At 39.8% G+C, this 20,304-nt stretch overlaps 1 protein-coding gene across 1 annotated transcript; it reads left to right on the top strand.

Moving 5' to 3' along the window:
* Positions 1-17,222: 17,222 nt before the first annotated feature.
* On the top strand, positions 17,223-20,267 carry LOC134077442 (NACHT, LRR and PYD domains-containing protein 3-like). Its single transcript, XM_062533046.1, has 5 exons — positions 17,223-17,288; positions 17,504-17,581; positions 18,075-18,306; positions 18,556-18,606; positions 18,896-20,267. The coding sequence occupies exons 1-5, from the start codon at positions 17,223-17,225 to the stop codon at positions 20,200-20,202; spliced, it is 1,734 nt and encodes a 577-aa protein (XP_062389030.1). The 3' UTR covers positions 20,203-20,267.
* The last annotated feature ends 37 nt before the right edge of the window (positions 20,268-20,304 follow it).

The following is a 20,304-nucleotide window of genomic DNA, read 5'->3' as shown; positions in this document are numbered from 1 at the left end:
GATACCTCTGTAATTATTAGGATCCAATTTGTCTCCACTTTTATGAATTGGTGTGATAATGCCTTGATTCCAGATGTCAGGAAAAGAGCCAGAACTTAGAACAAGATTGAATAATTTGAGCATTGCATTCTGCATCTCAGGTGTGCTCTGCTTAAGCATCTCACTCCTGATGCTATCCTGTCCACAGGATTTATTGGGCTTTAAGGATCTAATTTTTTGTGATAATTCTTCACTGGAAATGGGGAAGTCCAGTGGACTTTGATTATCTTTAAATACTAATTCAAAAGTTTGTAATTTTTCTTTAATCTGATTTTGATTTGTTTCTGTTAGTTGTATTTCACTGTAAAGGTTTTGAAAATGCTCAATCCAAGTGTTACCATTTTGAATGGGTACTTCTTTTGCTTCTTTAGTGCTCAAATTATTCCACATATGCCAAAACTGATTTTTGTTGATGGAGTCTTCAATCTCATAGATAAGTTTGTTGGTGTAGTGCTGTTTTTTTCTTTTGATGGTTTGTTTGTAACTTTTTTGGGTCAGACAATATTGTTGTCTTAAAACTGTGTCTTGGGGGTGGCGGTGTTTTAGGTTTGACAGTTGTCTTAATTCCTTCCTTATATTTTTGCATTCTGTGTCAAACCATTTATCACATTTTGGCTTTTTGGCTTTTGCTCTCTGGCTTTTTGTTAGCCCAGCCTTTTTTGCAGCAGTGTGGAAAATAAGGTTCAGCTCTTGAACGGCCATGTTGACACTTTTTGTATCATTACAGAAGGGTTTGTTAGTAAAGTTAGTTATTTTGTTAGTCAAATTTGGTGAATTTAAGGCTTGTATGAATTTTTCTGAACTGTCTGTCGCCCATCTGTACATTGGATTGAGATTGTACAACTTACTGGGCTCCTTATGTGATTTAGTAAAATTGTTAGTCATTTTCAGGAATATATTTATTTGGTTATGGTCGGAAAATGGAGTTTGCTGCCTGACAGTGAATGCACTGAAGTGAGAGGGGTCCATGTGAGAGGGGTCCACTCTCGCTTATATTACTCACAAACCAGTGTTCAGATAGACATGGCACACATGTCAGATGAAAGAGGAGACAAAGAGCGGTCAAGGAGTCCCGCGGCTAGCTTGCCATATGCTAGCTGGATTATGCAGGAAGACCTTGCCGTTTCATGTGATTGTCAAGTTTGTACGTTTTGTGTCCGTTTCGTTGCATCTGACACGCTTGACTGGAGGCCTTTTTCTAGTGCTACTGATGGCTAACGTTGATCTCTTCTTCTTCTCTTCTGTTATTTTCTGTTTGCGTTTATTTTTGTTCATTTGTTTTGTCCTCACTAAGTGGAGGTTGGAAAGCTGCGGATCCTTAGTGTGACAGTTTGTTGCGTCTTGTTTGGTTTTGATTTACTTTGTTACACTTTTTGTGCCTGTGCTGTCTGTAATCATTGTCTGCCCCGCCCCCTCTCTATGTAGGTGCTTATAGCCGAAAGTGGGTTTCTAGTGGCGATATGGGTTCCCCTATGCTGTGACCCGTTTTCCCCACTGAGTGTCATTGCCTTGCCTGTGTGTAGTGTGTGTGTGTGTGTGTGTGTGTGTGTGTGTGACCAAGCACTGTGATTGAGGTGCCTATTCGGAAACTCATTGCTTACTGTAGCCACTAGCTCCCACCGGTAAGCAGCACCGTCTCCCTGTTGTATGTGAATTTGTGTGTCAATAAATTATTTCTTTTTGGAACCATGTCTCTGTCAGTCATACAAACCTGAGTGCCTTAAGTTAAGGATACTGAGTTTAAATTATATATTTGGGTGCAAGTCCCATCGTGGCGTAGTCTGCAATACCTTAAACCTACCACTTGCCACATTTGCATGCAAGTGTGTGTCATTTTGTCATCAGAGTTACATTTTGACAAAGGATTGCTAGGTTTTGATATCAGAATTTAGGTACTGATAGTAGAGTTCAATTTGACACAAAAGGGACTGGTATATTTCTCTGTTGTGTCATGTTTACTTGTGTGTAGAGTTTTGGCACAATGAGTGAAGTGTTGCAAAATGTGTTCAAGCAACGGGCTAAAACTGTAAAAAAAAAAAAAAGGTATTGTTTGTGTGTAGGCCTATGGGGAAAGGTGTGTGTGGAAGTTGGTGTACAGTATGTGTCGGGGGTAATGGGGGTGTGTGAGGGAGGGGGTGTACCTGTGTGTGTGTGTGTGTATGGAGGGGAGGGTGATGTGTGGGTATGGTGTAATATTGTGTGTGTCTGTGTGGTGTGATGGTGTGTGTGTGTGTGTGTGTGTGTGTGTGTGTGTGTGTGTGTGTGTGTGTGTGTTTGTGTGTTTAGGGCGAGGGGAATGTGTTAAGAATTTGTGTAGTCAGCATTAAGAATCATTTAAGAATCTGCATTTACATTAAGTAATTTAACCGATGATTTTATCCAAAGTGATTGACAGAGCTTTCAATAAACCACATTATAATGAATAGTCCAAAATCACATGTTTGGTGCTTACTGTAGTAGCTGTGCCCAAGGTTCTTAATTCAAGTCCTGTGCAGAACTGAAGATTATCGTAAGGCTATCTTTAGGAGGTTCCAGTGAGAAACTTGATGTGCATGCTCAAGTATGCAGCTAATAAGGAAGTATAATTGTGATTTAGATCAGGTGAACTGCTCCCCATTGTGGAATGTAGAAAGGAGGGAATTCAAACACACCCAACAGCTTACCACTTATGTCATTGTGGTTCATTGAAATATGTCATTAAGGATCGGAATAGAGACATAGAGTTCGTCTTTGTTGGTGCCCTTTGTTCTGTGAACTTGCACAGGTACATTTTCCATACCTGTCCTCTCCTTTGGCTTCTACCTGTATCTGTAGCAGTGTTGCGCAGGTACGTGTTTGAACACCCTGCCCCGCCCCGCCGTTTTCAACTAACCTGAGTGCAACTCAGACCGGAAAATAATTATTAAAATACTGTACCCGACCCGCTTATTGTAAAAAGTAGTCTATGCTCTTGATGAACTAATTGTAGCGTTATTGAGCCACATTGTTGATACCAAAACTGGTATCTAAGAGCCATATGAATTTAAAACAAACTAAACCTAATTATGTACAGTATAGCCTAGTGATTGCGCAGCAGTTGGGAAACTTGCATTTAGTCAACCTTTTTTGTTGTTGAATAAATCAGTATCCGGTGTGTGTATACTGTATGTGGGTACCCATTACTCTCGTTTGAATTACTCACAAACCAGTGATGATCGGATAGACATGGCACGCATGTCAGATGAAAGAGGAGACAAAGAGCTAGCCTGGCTAACGCCTACCACTTCTCAAATGAGACGTGGTCTGGCAACCAGACGTTCATTTTCTCGTATTTGAAAAAATGCCCAGATCCGTTCATTGGGCGCCACGGATGTCTATCAAATACCCAACTCGTTCGTATGCAACGCTAAGGGCTGCCGTAAATCCTTTGGCGTCGAATGTAGACGCAAGAAGGCAACGGAAACTTCTCGGATGTTCTGTGATTGGTTCGCCAACATCAGGCGAACATTTGGGCGTTAGTTTCCAGACTGGCTTAGCAGCGGGATTGAAATGACCGCGCAAGGCAGTATGGGAAAACCCAGGCTAACAAAGAGCTATCCATGATGCCAAACACATCCTTCTAGGTTATAAAACAGACGAGGTGACAGCAGAGTTTGAATGAGGAAGTGAAAGGCATGATTACATAAACTGTATCTGGAGGAGCAGGTAGTGGGAGGTCCTTAGCCTGCATTTGAGGATGATGACGTAGGCTATTGCCGTGAACAAACATGGCCTAGCCTTCCTTAGGTGACAAACTGTTGCGTAGTGTTTTTAAAAATACACTATATTGCCAAAAGTATTGGGTCACCTGCCTTGATCCCCCCTAATGACTTAAGTGAAATCCCATTCTTAATCCATAGGGTTTAATATGACGTTGGTCCACACTTTCAAGCTATAGCAGCTTCAACTCTTCCGGGAAGGCTTTCCATAAGGTTTAGGAGTGTGTTTATGAGAATTTTTGGCCATTCTTCCAGAAGCACATTTGTGAAGTCACACACTGATGTTGGATGAAGAGACTGGCTCTCAGTTTCTGCTCTAATTCATCCCAAAGGTGTTCTATCGGGTTGAGGTCAGCACTCTGTGCAGGGCAGTCAAGTTCATCCACACCAAGCTCTGAGATCCATGTCTTTATGGGCCTTGCTTTGTGCACTGGTGCACAGTCATGTTGGAACAGGAAGGGGCCATCCCCGAGCCGGGCTTGGCCCCTTAGTTCCAGTGAAAGGAACTCTGAATGCTATAGCATTAACCAATAGATTTTGGACAATTCCATGCGCCCAACTTTGTGAGAACAGTTTGGAAAGCCACTTCCTGTTCCAACATGACTGCACCAGTGCAAAAAGCAAGGTCAATAAAGACATGGATCTCAGAGTTTGGTGTGGATGAACTTGACTGGCCTGCACAGAGTGCTGACCTCAACCCAATAGAACACCTTTGGAATGAATTAGAGCGGAAACTGAGAGCCAGTCGCCTCGTCCAACATCAGTGTATAGCCTCACAAATGCGCCTCTGGAAGAATGGTCATAAATTCTCATAAACACACTCCTAAACCTTATGGAAAGCCTTCCCAGAAAAGTCTAAGCTGTTATAGCTTGAAAGTGTGGACCAATGTCATATTAAACCCCTATGGATTAAGAATGGGATGTGACTTAAGTCATTAGGGGGATCAAGGCAAGTGACCCAATACTTTTGGCAATATAGTGTACATCAGAATATATATATATATATACAAAAAAAAAAAAAAAAAACTTATATCCTCATTACCACCGCCAAGGAGGTTATGTTTTCAATGGGGTTTGTTTGTTTGTTTGTTTGTTAGCAAGATAACTCAAAAAGTTATGGATGGATTTCGACTACATTTTCAGGAATGGCCTGAAATGACCCAAGGAAGAAAACATTACATTTTGGGAGTGATATGGATCCAGGAGGCGTTTATGTTTTCGCATGGCAGAGGTCTGTGCTTTCGGAGTGCTTTTAAATGTATCAAAATAAAATACAGTAGCCATATTATGTATCAAAATATATGTGTATTTTGAAAACAGTCTCAATATGTTTTTCAAGGGAGCATGAAATCACTTTGCAAATCAGCTTTTTTTTTATTTTTTATCCCAAACATTTAGCTTATTAAAACTCTCAGAGGGTTACATTTAGGCTAGTGGGACAGTTAAAAAAGATCATTAACTTATTTCTAAAAAAAACGTGAAATTTGGCATACACACTCACAAAGGGGGTCTTGTCAGATTTAGAATCGCAGGTACCTCTGATTTAAATATTATGTAAATGTTCAAACAATTAAAAAAAATAACATTGAAAATGTTGCTCCCTAGTACTGTATAGTTCAAGTTCAAGTCTTGTGCTCATAAAAGGAATGTGCTCATGTGCTCATTAAAGCAATTCAATTATTTCTGCCAGCTCGACTTTAAAGAATAAAAGTAGTTGCTGTTTTTGCCCGTTGCTTGAACGCTATAGACCCATGCTTAGACTAAAGTAACACAACTTGAAGCTTTTGTTGCCATACCTCAAACACATGTACCCATACTTAAACAAAAGTGCTGCTTTGCACTCTAGTTGCAATTCTGCAACACACTTACTCCTTTATGCAACACACTTGCAGTCCTGCATACTAGTACACTCTATTTCAACGTAAGACACTTTGTTCAAAAATGAAATCTCAGGGTGCCATTCGGAAAACACATGTATCCAAAATACAAAACACATTGGGTAATTGCAACCACTCAAATACACACTTGAAGGCACTTGAACTCCACACCAAACTGAACACCAATCAACCAGCTACAAAAAAGCCCTCAGTTTAGCCATTTCAAGAACATGGATGGAGGGAGAGCGAGAGGCAGAGGTAGCCTAGAGCAAGAAGAAGAGGAGGACAAGGTCAAGGACCCCTATTTCTGATGATATAAGAGCAACTTTGGTGGACCATGTCATCAACCATGGCCTGACTATGAGGGAAGCTGGGCAGAGAGTCCACCCACATAGGCCACTTCACAGTGGCATCTCAGTGGCAACATTCAGACTGGAAAACAGGTAGGCCTATGTCTTCATCTCTCCACCTTCTACTCTACTCAGATGTTATTTACAGCACTGTACTACTGTATATCACATTACCACATCACGTGTACAGGGTATAGTCCAAAACCAGGGAATAGTCCAAAATCATATGTTTGGTGCTTACTGTAGTAGCTGTGCCCAAGGTTCTTACTGTAATTCAAGTCCAGTGCAGAACTGAAGATTATCGTAAGGCTATCTTTAGGAGGTTCCAGTGAGAAACTTGATATGCCTAACATGCTCAAGTATGCAGCTAATAAGGAAGTATAATTGTGATGTGCATCAGGTGAACTGCTCCCCATTGTGGAATGTAGAAAGGGATGCCACACAGTTCAAACACACCCAACAGCTTACCATTGTCATAGTGGTAAACTTGCCATACCTGCCGTCTCCTTTGGCTGTAGGACAAGTAGGAGTGTACCTGGATTGGCCAGCAAGCACTCTGTCCTACCAACCCACCTGCAAACATTCCACTCCACATTCACTGGTTTGGAGTTTCTTCTCACTCCTGCTCAGCAGCTTTTGTTGGATTAATTGTTTTCACAACAGCTCAACAGGTAATCTGAGCTCTTCAATTGTCTACATTATCCATTCTGACAGAATAGTCATTGTCACACTTCATTCACACACAATGTTAGAATATTGTGCTGCTCTGAAGGCTAGGTTAGCCTACTGTATTTCATCTTTTCAAAGCATCATGATGTAGGGAACAGAGATGTAAAGTAACGAAGTAGAACTACTTAAGTACTCTACTTAAGCACTGAAATACTGTATCTGTACTTTATTGGAGTATTATTTTTTTTTCTCCTACTTCTACTTTTACTTCATTTTTTTCTCCTACTTCTACTTAAGTACTCTACTTAAGCACTGAAATACTGTATCTGTACTTTATTGGAGTATTATTTTTTTTTCTCCTACTTCTACTTTTACTTCATTACATATTTTCGATTAGTTTAGTACTTTTACTCCGATACATTTTTTTATGTGCTGCATCGTTACTCGTTAGTGGTGTGTCGGTCGCGAACAAATCTGTTCTTTCTTCCTGACTAATGCATGAAATAGATAGATAGATAGATAGATAAATAAATACTGTAGATAGATAGATAGATAGATTGGCTACAGACGATCAATGATTCTGTACCTATTATTGTATTGATATGAGTTGTATCGGTCATAACACCCCAATGACATTGGACAACCCATACAGTTATATTTATTCACCTTGTTTAACAACTACCACATGTTTATAGCCTAGTCTAGGGCCTAGGCTGGCCCCCGTGTGTCCCAAATTTAAGCCAAATGCCCCCCAAAAGATTACATCCTGGTAACCCCTCTGATGTAGGCTATGTCAAAATATGAGACTAATGGAAAAAAGGTTTCAACAAACCTACTAGTGTTTATCATTCATCTCGCTCGCAAATCAGCTAATTACACAATACTTGTACTTTTACTTTCAGTACTTGAGTAGTCATTTTAAAAATAAACTACTTGCAATACTTAAGTACAAAACATGTTTAATACTTTAGTACTTCCACTTAAAGGGACACTTCACAGATTAGCATTAAGCTTTGTATCTTTAGAAAACCAGTCATGTTTTTGAATGGTCGTGGATCATTCCCTCAGTTTGCCTTGAGATGGGACAAATATGGATTTCAATGAAACCCATGAATAGGACTTCCTGCTTTCAATGATGCAAAATGATGATTTTTACATCATTGAAAGCAGGAAGTCCAACATTGAAATCCGTATTTCTCCCATCTCAAGGCAAACTGAGGGAATGATGCACGACCATTCAAAAACATGACTGGTTTTCTAAAGATACAAAGCTTAATGCTAATCGGTGAAGCGTCCCTTTAAGTACAGTTCTTAAAAAGCACTTCTACTCAAGTCATTTTTTTGATAGAGCACTTGTACTTTTACTCAAGTCTAGATCTCTAGCAAGGAGGTAACCAATTTCTTTAAAACGAATAAAAATGGTCATACTCATACCTCTAACATTAATGTTACATAGTACGCCGGGGACGGAAACTTTTTCATCTAATCCTACTGTGGCAAGTGGTAGTTTTAAGGTATTGCAGACTACGCCACGATGGGACTTGCACCCAAAGATATAGATGTAATTCAGAATCAGTATCCTTAACTCTAAGGCACTCAGGTTCGTTAATCTGACAGAGACATGGTTCCATAAAGAAATAATTTATTTTTCACACACAAATTCACATCCATATAAAACAGTGAGACTGTACTGATGCTTACCGGTGGGAGGGCAGTGCTAAGGGACGAGTATCCGAATTGGGCACACAACCACACGTGCTGGATCACACACACACACACACACACACACACACACACACACACACACACACACACACACACACACATGCGCTTGGTTGACCCGCCTCCTTTAAGTTTTACAGACTAAAAGTCACTAAAAGTCACTGAAAAGTCATGAAGAGGAAAAACCATGTAGAAGTTGCACCTGACTATAAGTCACATCCACTAGTGCTCATATATGGATTGTATATTTAGTATATGTAGGGAATTTGTATATTTATACTTCGAATTTCGTTACAGCATTTACAGTCCCCTCCAAAAGTATTGGAACACATGCTAAAGTTGACTATATAAAATCATCTTTTGGAAATTGATCTTAATGAAAAAATGAGGAAATATTCAACCTTTAAGGACATACATTTACTTTGTGAATGAATAATGTATTGTAAATAAATACATGTTTTCCTTAAAATACAGGGGTCATACGTATGGGAACGCATATAACCTTATGTGTTAAAATTCCCATAGAGGCTATAGCTGATTTTTGTTTTATTTTTAAAATGCCAGTTATTTCATGTATCCAGGACACTATGCTCTCTGATACAGTCCCCTTGGTCTTTGGAATTAAAATAACCCCACATCAACACATAGGCCTACCCTTCACCATACCAAGAGATTGGCATGGTTTTATTTAAATTAGCCTATTAGCTGGTTTCATTCTCATTGAGTTCAGTGCAATTAAATTGGCTATAATGTTAGAGCTACTGGTGGTTGTAGTGTAGGCAAAGGTCCTGTATTATTTTTTACTTCAGCTTTGTTAATAGGCTTATTCATATTCATCGAGTTAGTGTGACTTCAAATGTCATATAAGAATGGTAAGAGTTGAGCTGAGTTGTTTCAATATAAGGTAATGTTTAGCTTGCCGTAGCCAGACTCAAGTTCTGATGAGAATCAAAATTCTTATCAGTCTGGTAGCACGTCATTTGGATTTGATTATGGGGCACGTTTCAACCTAACTTGAAAGCCCCACCTAAATTGATCATGCCCCACAGTTTGAGGATGTCAAATGCCGTAATTGCTGTTTTTTTTCTGTTCGAGCTGTCAATATCTTCGAATATATCTTCAATATATCAAACGAAATGGAAGGATTTAACCACCTCACTTCTCCAGTGGCAGCAGTTTTGTTGTGAACCAAATCAACTCAAGTGCGCTCAGGTGACAAAATAAATACATGAGTAAATGACACCAACACTGTAGGTGTTGTGATGAATTTATGTGTTTTGTTAAGTTTAAGCATGTTTTATTAATGACTCTTTTGATGAAACATTTGATTAATTTTCTTGGTATGGATCATACTGTACCTATGATGCGGTGATGTTATGAATAAAATGTGTTTTGATTTTAAAATTCACTATATTTGTGACATAATTTAATGGGGAGCACTGTGCCATTCCTAGCTGTACTCATTGTGTAAGAATTACAAGAAGTACCGGCAATCAGGGGTTTTTTTGCCTCACTTTAACTCTCAACTCTGACGATGAGAGATTCCATTCACTATAGCCTGCTAAGCTAAGCTAGTGGTGGAGCTGCCGGACTAAGACAATGTATGCACGGAGACAATATGCTTTTCTAACTCTAGGGGAGATGGTGAATAACCCAATTTCATAAAACGGTGGTGTGTTCCTTTAAGACATGTAATTAAAAAAACAGATATAAAATAAAAGAAATAGCCTACATAACTGTATAATGAGCAAGATACGCAAGATGGAACCAACAAATTACAAATGCAGTGCCATCTGAGGTCCAAAAGACCACGGCCATCCAATATATATATATGTTCAACCCTGTCCCTTGCTTTAAAGATTTCTCTGGCTTCTCTGAAAATGTTAATGATATTAAGTACTGTAGATGATGGAATCCCAAAATCCATCTCAATGTCATGTTCAGAAACATTATTCTTAGAGTAGGCTACATTGTTTCATTATCTGCCCACACAGGGTTCCTCCTTTTCCTGTCTATTGCAGCCTTTTGTTGCCCCCATCCCAACTTTTTGTGGCATCAAGTTCTTCAAAATAAACTGTCTGCACACTTCAGTCTAGGCTGCCTATTAAAATTGCAATAAGGACTGAAGTGTGCAGACAGTTTATTTTCAAGATTCTTAGTTTTTGTTTGTCTGGCACCTTCTTATGTGAGTGCGGTGTAACTCCTCCAAAACTGGCATCAAGTTCAAAATGTGCTCATATTTTCCATGAAATAGTCAAATTTGTCATTTGATATGTTGCCCATATCCTTTATTCAGCTAAATGTGGGTTTACAAGATTTGCTGAGGATCACATTCTGTTTTCATTTAAATTGTGCACAGTGTCCTAACTTTTTTGGATACACAGCAAATACACATAAAGTCTTGCCCATTCTCACGTCATTCTGGTTATTCAATGTCACATCACTAGAGCAGCACACATAACTCGGCTGGCATGTTATACTGATTAAATGTGTACATGTACACTTGGGGATCAATAAAGTATCTATCTATCTATCTATCTATCTATCAGGGTGTTGCCTGTATCTGCAGTGCTGATGGTAAATAGTGATAAACAAATGCAGAGGTGACAGTGGGCAGATTCTGCTGAAGAAATACATGAATGTCACTGCCAAACAGTCTGCCATTTAGTGTGCTATGGTGTCACACAGCCTGCATTAAGGAGAATGTTTTGAGAGCAAGTTGTTTTGTTATCCCATCTCGATCTCCTAACTGTCACTCAGATAACCAAAGCTTTGTTTTCATAAACATTTTAGCTGCTTACACACTATGAGTTATTTTGAAGGATAATGAACATATAATTACTATTTGTTTGAATGCCATTTGGTCATAATACATAAATACATACATGTTATCTATCAATGTAGCCTACAGGAGTTACTGGATTCAGTCGAATTACATTTTTTTCTGAATGCTAAAGCACTAATCGTGATTCTTGTAGCAAAATTTCTAAAACTATTAATACATATAGCAAAACCACTCACTGAGTTTGCATAACTAAAAGCACAAACACTGCTTTGAACTCAGTTTGCAATTTTGTAACACACACTTTGCAAAACAGTGGGCCCAAAGCCATCGATATCTCAAAGTTGCGACACTAGTTGACTCCCGTGAACAAACAATGGCGGCACTTCCGAGAACTATTCCATTGAGAATGAATGAATATAATACGACTTTTCTACATGACTTATAGTCGTGTGCATAATAATGCATTTTCATTGAGTAATGTATATGTATGTGGAAATGCAGTTTATAGTAATTTTCATCGAGTATTCACCGTAAATATTAATGCGATCGCTGCTGTCAATCCCGTAGTAAACCAGGGACCGAGGGAACTACTGAGTCTACCCACTAACCACGTGACCGCTCTAATCTGGCTTTAACATGGAAGTCAACGGCTGTCGCAACTTTGAGATATCGATGGCTTTGAGTGGGCCTAATTCACTACGCAACACTCTTTTTGCGGAACTTTAAACACAACTCACTGCTTACTCAATTACCAAATTTCCAACACACTCCTTGCAAAATCATACACATGTATGGCTATCATTAACACTATTTTGCCAACTGTCTGGCACATTTTCACATGTGAAAACTGTTTTAGATCATTAGTTAACTTTGCAATCAGCCTAAGCAGTGTAAATAAGGCACAGGTAAGATATCCGTGTGGAGTACAATGGAAGGAGCAGGAAGAGTGAGAATTAGAGGAGGCCTAGGAAGAGGACGTGGAGGTGAAGGAGCGAGAGGGAGAGGACGACAAGGACAAGGAGCCCGGTGCCTTGGACAGGAGGACATTGCATGCAATGTACTGTAGATGAAATTTTGTGGCCGTACCCACTACCCATAGAGATGTCATGATGTAGACAGATTTTTTTTTTGTCTCAGTGAAATTACTATTTTGTGTTTTGACTTTGTATTTGTTTTGATGAGTGTGAACACCAATACTTGAAGTTTGGATTCCTATATGTTTACACAACTAGGCTAGACAAAAGTATGACCTCAAACTGACATACTGTAGCCTACCTTGTGCACAGAGAAACCAAAAGCCAGATGTGTCTTGTATTCATACCATCAGTGTGTAGTTGACACAATGTGTCCTTAGTAGATGATGGCTTGTGTTTACTGATTGATACAGAAACACCATTTTTACAAAGGTGTGATGAGTTAATCACACTGTGTTCGCTTTTGCAAGAGAACTACAATGTTTTGATAATTTGGTGAAAGGTTTTGCTATTTGTGTGTAGAGTTTTGCAAAAATAGCCAATAGTTACAAAAATAGTGCTTAACCAATCAGAAAAAACTGTAATGCCCCTCGCTTCTTTTCAATGTGACTGTAGGCCTATCAGTGATGTTGATTCGGATGAAAAATAACTTTTAGGCTAGGCCTATAGGCCTATGCTTTCAAATATCATGAAGATTTGAAATGAAATGAAATAAAATAAAACAAAATAAAGGCTAGCCTATTTTAGACGTTTTCAGGAAACAAAGACGTGGCAACTTGACATCGCATGCATTACACGCCCTCTAGACCAGACGATAAATATTCGGAAAACACGGAAGTGTGAAAATCAATTGTTGACTTGGCGTGAACAGGTAAGATAATATCTACAAAATCCATTCTGACGGAATACTAATTTTCACACTTCGAATGTTAGCCTACATGTTGTGTAAACTATGAAGAGGTTTAGCCTTTAACCAGAATACTTAATCTGGTTCTTCTGCAGTCTCGGGAAAGAGCAAAGGAATAGCCTACAAAATAGACACGTTAGCATAGACCAAGACCCTCCGTCTATGATAAGTAGGCTATTTGTGGAAACATGAAGATATATTCAACATATCAATACATTACACAGCCTAGCATTAAAAACGACCACACACAGCTGGGGTTTACCGCAGAGCTCTGGCCACTCAACTTCAAAATTGGTAAATCGAAACTCAGGCGTAACGGTGGTTCACCTATTATTAGATCATATCCTACAGTATTTTTTTTTCTAATGTGGAATTTTCCGTCAAGGATTCTCGGGAGACTGAAAGACCGGGGTGCATGAAACGTCGTGGTCGTTTTGATCCATCGCCCCCCGGCCGGACTGGACCCCCGAAAGGAGGTGCGGAAACGTTTTCGGTGAATATCTCGAGAACCGTAGGGAGGACCACCTTTACACTGCATACGCATGCACAAACACATAGGCCTACAGCACATGCACACACATGCAGGCACACACACACACACACACACACACACACACACTCACTCACTCACTCACTCACTCACTCACTCACTCACTCACTCACTCACTCACTCACACACACACACACACATGCAGGCACACACATGCAGGCACGCACACACGCTCGCTCGCTCACTCACTCACTCACACACACACACACACACACACACACACACACACACACACACACACACACACACACACACACACACACAGGTACGCACACACTCACACATAGCCTACACACACTTGCATAAACACACACACTCACACACAGTAGACAGACAGGCATAAGCACGCACAAACGCACCTGCACGCACACACACACATTAAAAAGTACACGCACACATGCACAAACACACCCACACGCATGCACACACACACACACACACACACAGCCCCGCACACGCAAACATGCCTACGCGCACACACGCACAAATACACACACACACACACTCTCACAAGTGAATATATACACACACGCGCAGGCAAGCAGACAGACACACACACACACACACTCACACACACACTCACACACACACACACACACACACACACACACACACATACACACACACACACACACACACACACACATCCCTTTACCCCCACCACACACGCCAAAACTCACTGACAGAGAAGCACACATACACAAAAGCAAGCACACACATGGACACACTAATTTACATACATAAAAGTTGCAGCAGGAGATGGAGTAGGAGATGGAAAGAAATTTGACAAATGTGATTCATTTGTGCGGACAGAATGTGCAGGACTGCGCAGCGGTCATATTTTGTACCGCTTTGTGGTACATCTAGTTTCTCCAGCTACGGTGCTGAAATGAAAATGTGAAAAATGACCCCCTAAAATGAAGACTTCTGGCGGATTTTGTGGAATGAAATTGACAGATCAGAATTCAGATTTTCTCATTCAATTTGTCCATGTGTTAAATGCCGGAAGTTGTAATCAAGCCATGGTAGGGGGCTCCGTGGGCAATTTTAAATATTTAAACGCCCACATTCATCAGTCTGGTGACTTTGAAAATAAATTCAGATGTTAGACTTACTTTTTATCTATGGATGAAAATATTTCTGCTGTATCCTAAACTATTTTGCACTTCAGAATTTTACAGAGGTGGAATAGTTTTGATAGGCCTAACTGCATTAAGTTCACAACCATAGTTTCACAGTTCATAAATAGTCCAACAGTGTAGGCTATATTTCTGGGCTGTATGTGATTATGTTTACATATATCAGGCTTTATAAAGTGGGATGTCTGGAATGATAATAATAATAATAATCTTTATTTATAGAGCGCTTTTCTAAACAGTTACAAAGTGCTTTACATGCACAAAAGAATAAACAGAACCAAAACAAATCAAAAATTAAATGTAAATCAAATATCAACATTGGTAAAAATAAAGGAAATCTTTTTAAAAACTCTTTAAATGCTTTACAGTATACAGTACATATGTTTAAAGAGTAACTGCATCCTAAAATATGTTTTTTGAGCTGTTGATTGATTGAAAATACTCATAAGTGGTGAACTACACTATTACCAGGGTTAATATTGACAAAAATCGCGTTTCCCGACAAAACTAACATTTCGTATGATTTTGTATTGGAGATATAGCTCTCCGCGCCATCTACAGGTTGAAACATGCCATGGCATTTTGGTCCAAAATGCTATTGAAATGCTGACGAAGTCCTGTACTTCTCGTCCAACACTACGTCACCGGGTCGTTACAAATTAGGAATGAAACGCCCCAACACCAGCTGCCCTGATTAGCCTACAGTACCTGTGATAAGGCATTTTCAAAGCCTTTTTCAGAAATGTGAAGTGGGTGGAGTTATGGGGTGAAGTTACTCTTTAAGGAATCTGGCCTTAGAAGAACCATGATGGTGGGATACTCTATGGCTAAGTAATTTGCGAAAATGTTTGTACTGACATAATAATAGTTTAGGCTACTTTTAAATACAATTTCAACCATAAATTGGAGACCTTGCAAAAATGCAATTTCAAAACCTGATTACTCAGGAACAGGCTCTTGTACAGAGACATGCTTTACATCTTCATATTCGGTAAGGTCTGCTGTTTATTGTGGTATACAGTTTGTTATGTGTCTAATGAAGAATCCATTAGAGATGTTTACATTTCATGCTGTGTGACATTTGTGTGACGAGTAGGCTACTCCGTGAGAAATGTAGACTAGTTTAACCTGGACTAAAGTTTTCACTGGGGCACAGTAAACTGAATCGTTTGGCTATGGAATGTTGCCAGGCTGTAGCCGTAATGTTAGAGTAGCCTACTGCCAGAGCCTGTCTACGGAGAGCCTGGCCACTCCCTATTAAAGGTGTAGTAGGCCAGAGCCTGGCCACTCCCTATTAAAGGTGTAGTAGACAAGATGTTTTTGATCATATTCACTGAAACCAACAGTATGATCCAACTGAACAACATGAATCAACCTGTTTAAGAAAAAAATCTGCGCTTCTACCTCCACCTAGAGCCTGTTATTTGTTTTGCAAAAAGGTCCAATTCTGGTCCAGTAAGGGCAAGGCTGTATCTTGGCAGATCTGAATGTCAATCACAGTTTGTGCGATCACTAACAAGCACAAACTCGATGGGAGGGGCATGAGAATTGTATGCATTCAAATTGTTGGCTATCCCCTCAATCTGCCAGATTTACCAACTGCAGCTTTACGTCCTATTGTATCAAATTGTGGAGTTCCACTGGAGGTGATTGCCATGAGAGCAGAATGAGTCTATGGAGCTAGATGGCTAAATTTGTCTCTTTCACAGAGTGGAACTGCAACCAGTTCATAAGCCCGGAGTTTGCAGAGAGTGGAAGTTTTCCCCTTATTAGACATTCTCTGCTACAGCCTAGGGCTAGGCTACGTCAGAATAGTGGTGGGGGGGGGGGGGGGGGAAACGATTCTGTTCAGTATCGCAATATTTTGTGCATGCAATTATATCGATACTAGCAGCTCAAAGTATCACAATACATAATTATAGTTTTCAACAAAAAGTGAATAGTAAGGACCTTGACATGCACCTTGCCATTGCAAAGTGAGTTGAACAGTGTTATTTTCCTAATTTTTTGTAATGCCTTCGAATAATATGGGAGACATGAATAGCAATATATCGCAGAATCGAATTGCAATACTTGTATCACAATACGGTAAGAATCGCAATAATATTGAATTGTGGCCCAAATATCGCAATAGTATCGAATCGTCATTTTTTTGCCAATTCCCACCCCTACATATGGGCTGCTGCATGCTTGTCTTGACTTGATGCACTTAACTTAGTCAAGACTTTCAGAAAACAATTTCAACGATGACGTTGGCTGTTGTGCTTTTTCAATGTGCTCGGAGGCCTGTCATGACATTAGGCTACTGTTCATGTGAAGATTTTGCTGTAGAGCTGAAAATCCAGCGGCGGCGCTGCTGAATATATCATAGGGGAAACTGCTATTGATCACCTGTTTGAAGGCATCCATTGTTTTGCGTGATTTTTTGTTCAAACAGATAAGTCACAGTCAGCTTTGTTCACAGTGTGTCATCATGAGCAAGAGGAAGGGTGGAGACGACAATTGCCAGTTTTCTGTGCAGCTTCAGAAAAGAAGAAATGTAAGTTGAGAGCATTGACAAAATGAGATCTTGCAATAGAGCAAATCCAAACCAAATGTCCTGAACGCCCACATCATTGTCGGCGGGGTAAATTTGGGCTGGCTTCCCTTCAGCCTACATTTTGCCATTCAGATCTGAAATGGTAATACATTTGTGAACAGAAAGAAACTTATGGAAATACACTTGTTTAATGATGTCTTTCATGTTCCCTCCAGTCCACTGCAAGACAAGAGGGAGATGGAGAAAGGGAGCATGATGACATCAGTTGTGTAGGGGAAACAGATGACATGGAGGTGAGTGGGAAAAGGAGCAAGTATGTAAGGGATAATGATTAATTGAATCTCACTTGTACCAAGGGTTGTTACATTTGCATACACAATTAGTTGGCTATTATTATTAATAATTATTATTATTGCTATATATGTATATATTTTTATTTTATTTTATTCTGACAGACACAGAATAGTTTGTAGAGCAACTTCTTTCACCTACACATCAACTCAATTCTCCGCTTAGTCTATTAAACAGTTCTGTATTGACAGTGAAATTGATACTGCTAAGCGACCTGGGCCTTTCTATTGTGCTTTGCCTGACAGTTAGGCTACTCTCAGTAAAACTAGTGGCAAGTGAATAAGTTATCAACAGGAAACTAGTAACTACTTTGACTTTGAAAGGTGTGTACATTAGTTTGTGTGAAATGTACAGTATAAAAGGTAGCAAATTATAAGCATTGTACATGTTGGTTCTTTATTTTCTCCCCCTTTCTCACATTCTCCCTCCAACCAGGACTCCGCATTTGACAACAAGCTACTAATGGCCGATTCCAAGTCCAGTGAGTCGGCCATTATGGCTCAGACTGGACCTCTCCAACCCACCATTACGGAGACTGGACCTCTCCAATCCACCATTACGGCTCATACGGGTGGAGTTGCAGTCTTACCTCAACTACATTCTTGCCACATTGAAGGATCGGTCAACATCAACGTCAGCACATGCTCAGCTCCTGTGCTAAAATCAGGTCTTAATTCACGCTTCATATCTTTCAGTTGTATACCTGCATGTTACCCTACCACATGAAAGACATCTGATCTGATCTTGTAGCCATTTAGAAGTTAAAGGATGCAAAAGTTACAAGTTGTTCTTAACTTCAAAGGAATAATAACACTGTTTAACACTTTTGGGATGCTGAGCACTTTTATTAGCGTGTGTGTAACTGTATCTGTTGTTATTGACACTTGTCTCTCCACAACTCTACTACCACCCATAGAGAGCAACGGTGTTCAGGAGTCATCCGCCAGCAGCACTACTACGAACACAGGTGATTAGAAATGCACCTGAATATACTGTATATCTTCAATGCGTATGCAAAAACAATGTATGCACTTCAACACACTTGTTTGTACTGGCCAAAACAGCTCAATATCGTATGGGCAGTAAATCATGTCATTCTTCTAAATCTATACCATATCCTCATTGTGGAAATATTATATACCATGAAAGTTAGTAAGCTCATAGCGCTCTAAACTTATATTAATGATTCAAATGATTTCCCTACTTTCAGAACACTTTCGCTAATATTAATATCAATGATGCCTTTCTTCAAACAGATATCAAAACACTATCTGAAAAACAGAAATTGAAACTGAAGAAGAAGTTTCAGAGAATTGTCGAAGGCGTCACAAAGAAAGGAACCTCAACTTTGCTCAATGATATTTACACAAAGCTCTACATCATTCAGGGCGAGAGGGAGGGAATAAACCAGGAACATGAGGTTTTGGACCTCGACAGTGTGTCCAAATCACAAACATCTGAGGACATTTCAATCAAACTCAATGATATTTTCAAATGTTTACCTGATGAAAATGAAGATTTTCGAGTTGTCCTAACTAAAGGAATTGCTGGTATTGGGAAAACCGTTTCAGTGCACAAATTTCTTCTTGACTGGGCAGAAGAGAAAGCCAACCAGGATGTGGACCTCATGATTGTGCTTCCCTTTAGAGATCTGAACACAATGATTGAAGATGATGAAGGGTACAGTCTTCAAGAGCTACTGGAGGAGTTCTGTTCTGAACTTAAGGATGTCAAAGACCCAAAGACCTATGAAAACTGCAGCATTTTGTTCATCTTTGATGGTCTGGATGAAAGTCGTCTTCCTCTTGACTTCCATAAAAACAAGAGGGTGTCTAAGGTCACAAAAAAGTGTTCAGTGGATGAGCTGATTACAAATCTCATACAATCTGATCGTCTTTTGCCATCTGCACGTATTTGGATAACTTCTCGACCGGCAGCCATCCACAAAGTCAGCAACTGGACACAAACAACACATCGTTTGACTGAGATACAAGGATTCAGTAACCCACAGAAGGAGGAGTATTTCAGGAAGAAAATTACTGATCCGATTTTGGCCGATAGGGTTATATCCCATATCAAAACATCAAGAAGCCTCTACATCATGTGTCACATTCCAGTCTTCTGTTGGATTTCAGCAACGGTGTTTTCTATTCCCAATATATTGGACACTGCTCGTGAAAAGATCCCTACCTCCCTGACTTCAATGTACACCCGATTTCTTCTTCATCAGATGCAGAAGAAGGATGAGAAGTACTATGGCAAACACAATATGGTATCACTGTCTGAGAAAGACATGAAGATAATCCTCAAATTGGGTAAGCTGGCCTTTGAAAACTTAGAGAAACAAAATCTGGTGTTTTCAGAGAGTGACCTGAGCAAGCATGACATCGACGTCACTGATGCCTCGATACAATCAGGGGTCTTTACCGAAATTTTTAAGGAGGAGGATCCCATCATTCGAGATAAGTGGTACAGTTTTATCCATCTCACCATACAGGAATATCTTGCAGCGTTTTATGTGTCTATTCGTTTGCATCTGAAGGATTTTTCTCATTTTCAATAAAAAGAACACGACCAAATTCCCAAGTCATGTATGACTATGTCACTGATTGGTGGGTTGAAAAGAGGGACACGGACAATGAGGATGAAGATTTTAACTCCGATG

The sequence above is a fragment of the Sardina pilchardus genome, chromosome 1 (assembly GCF_963854185.1).
Source record: "Sardina pilchardus chromosome 1, fSarPil1.1, whole genome shotgun sequence".
In the NCBI taxonomy this organism is placed as follows: domain Eukaryota; kingdom Metazoa; phylum Chordata; class Actinopteri; order Clupeiformes; family Clupeidae; genus Sardina; species Sardina pilchardus.
The sequence above is the reverse complement of the archived record's forward strand: the minus strand, read 5'-3'. Positions and strand labels throughout refer to the sequence as shown.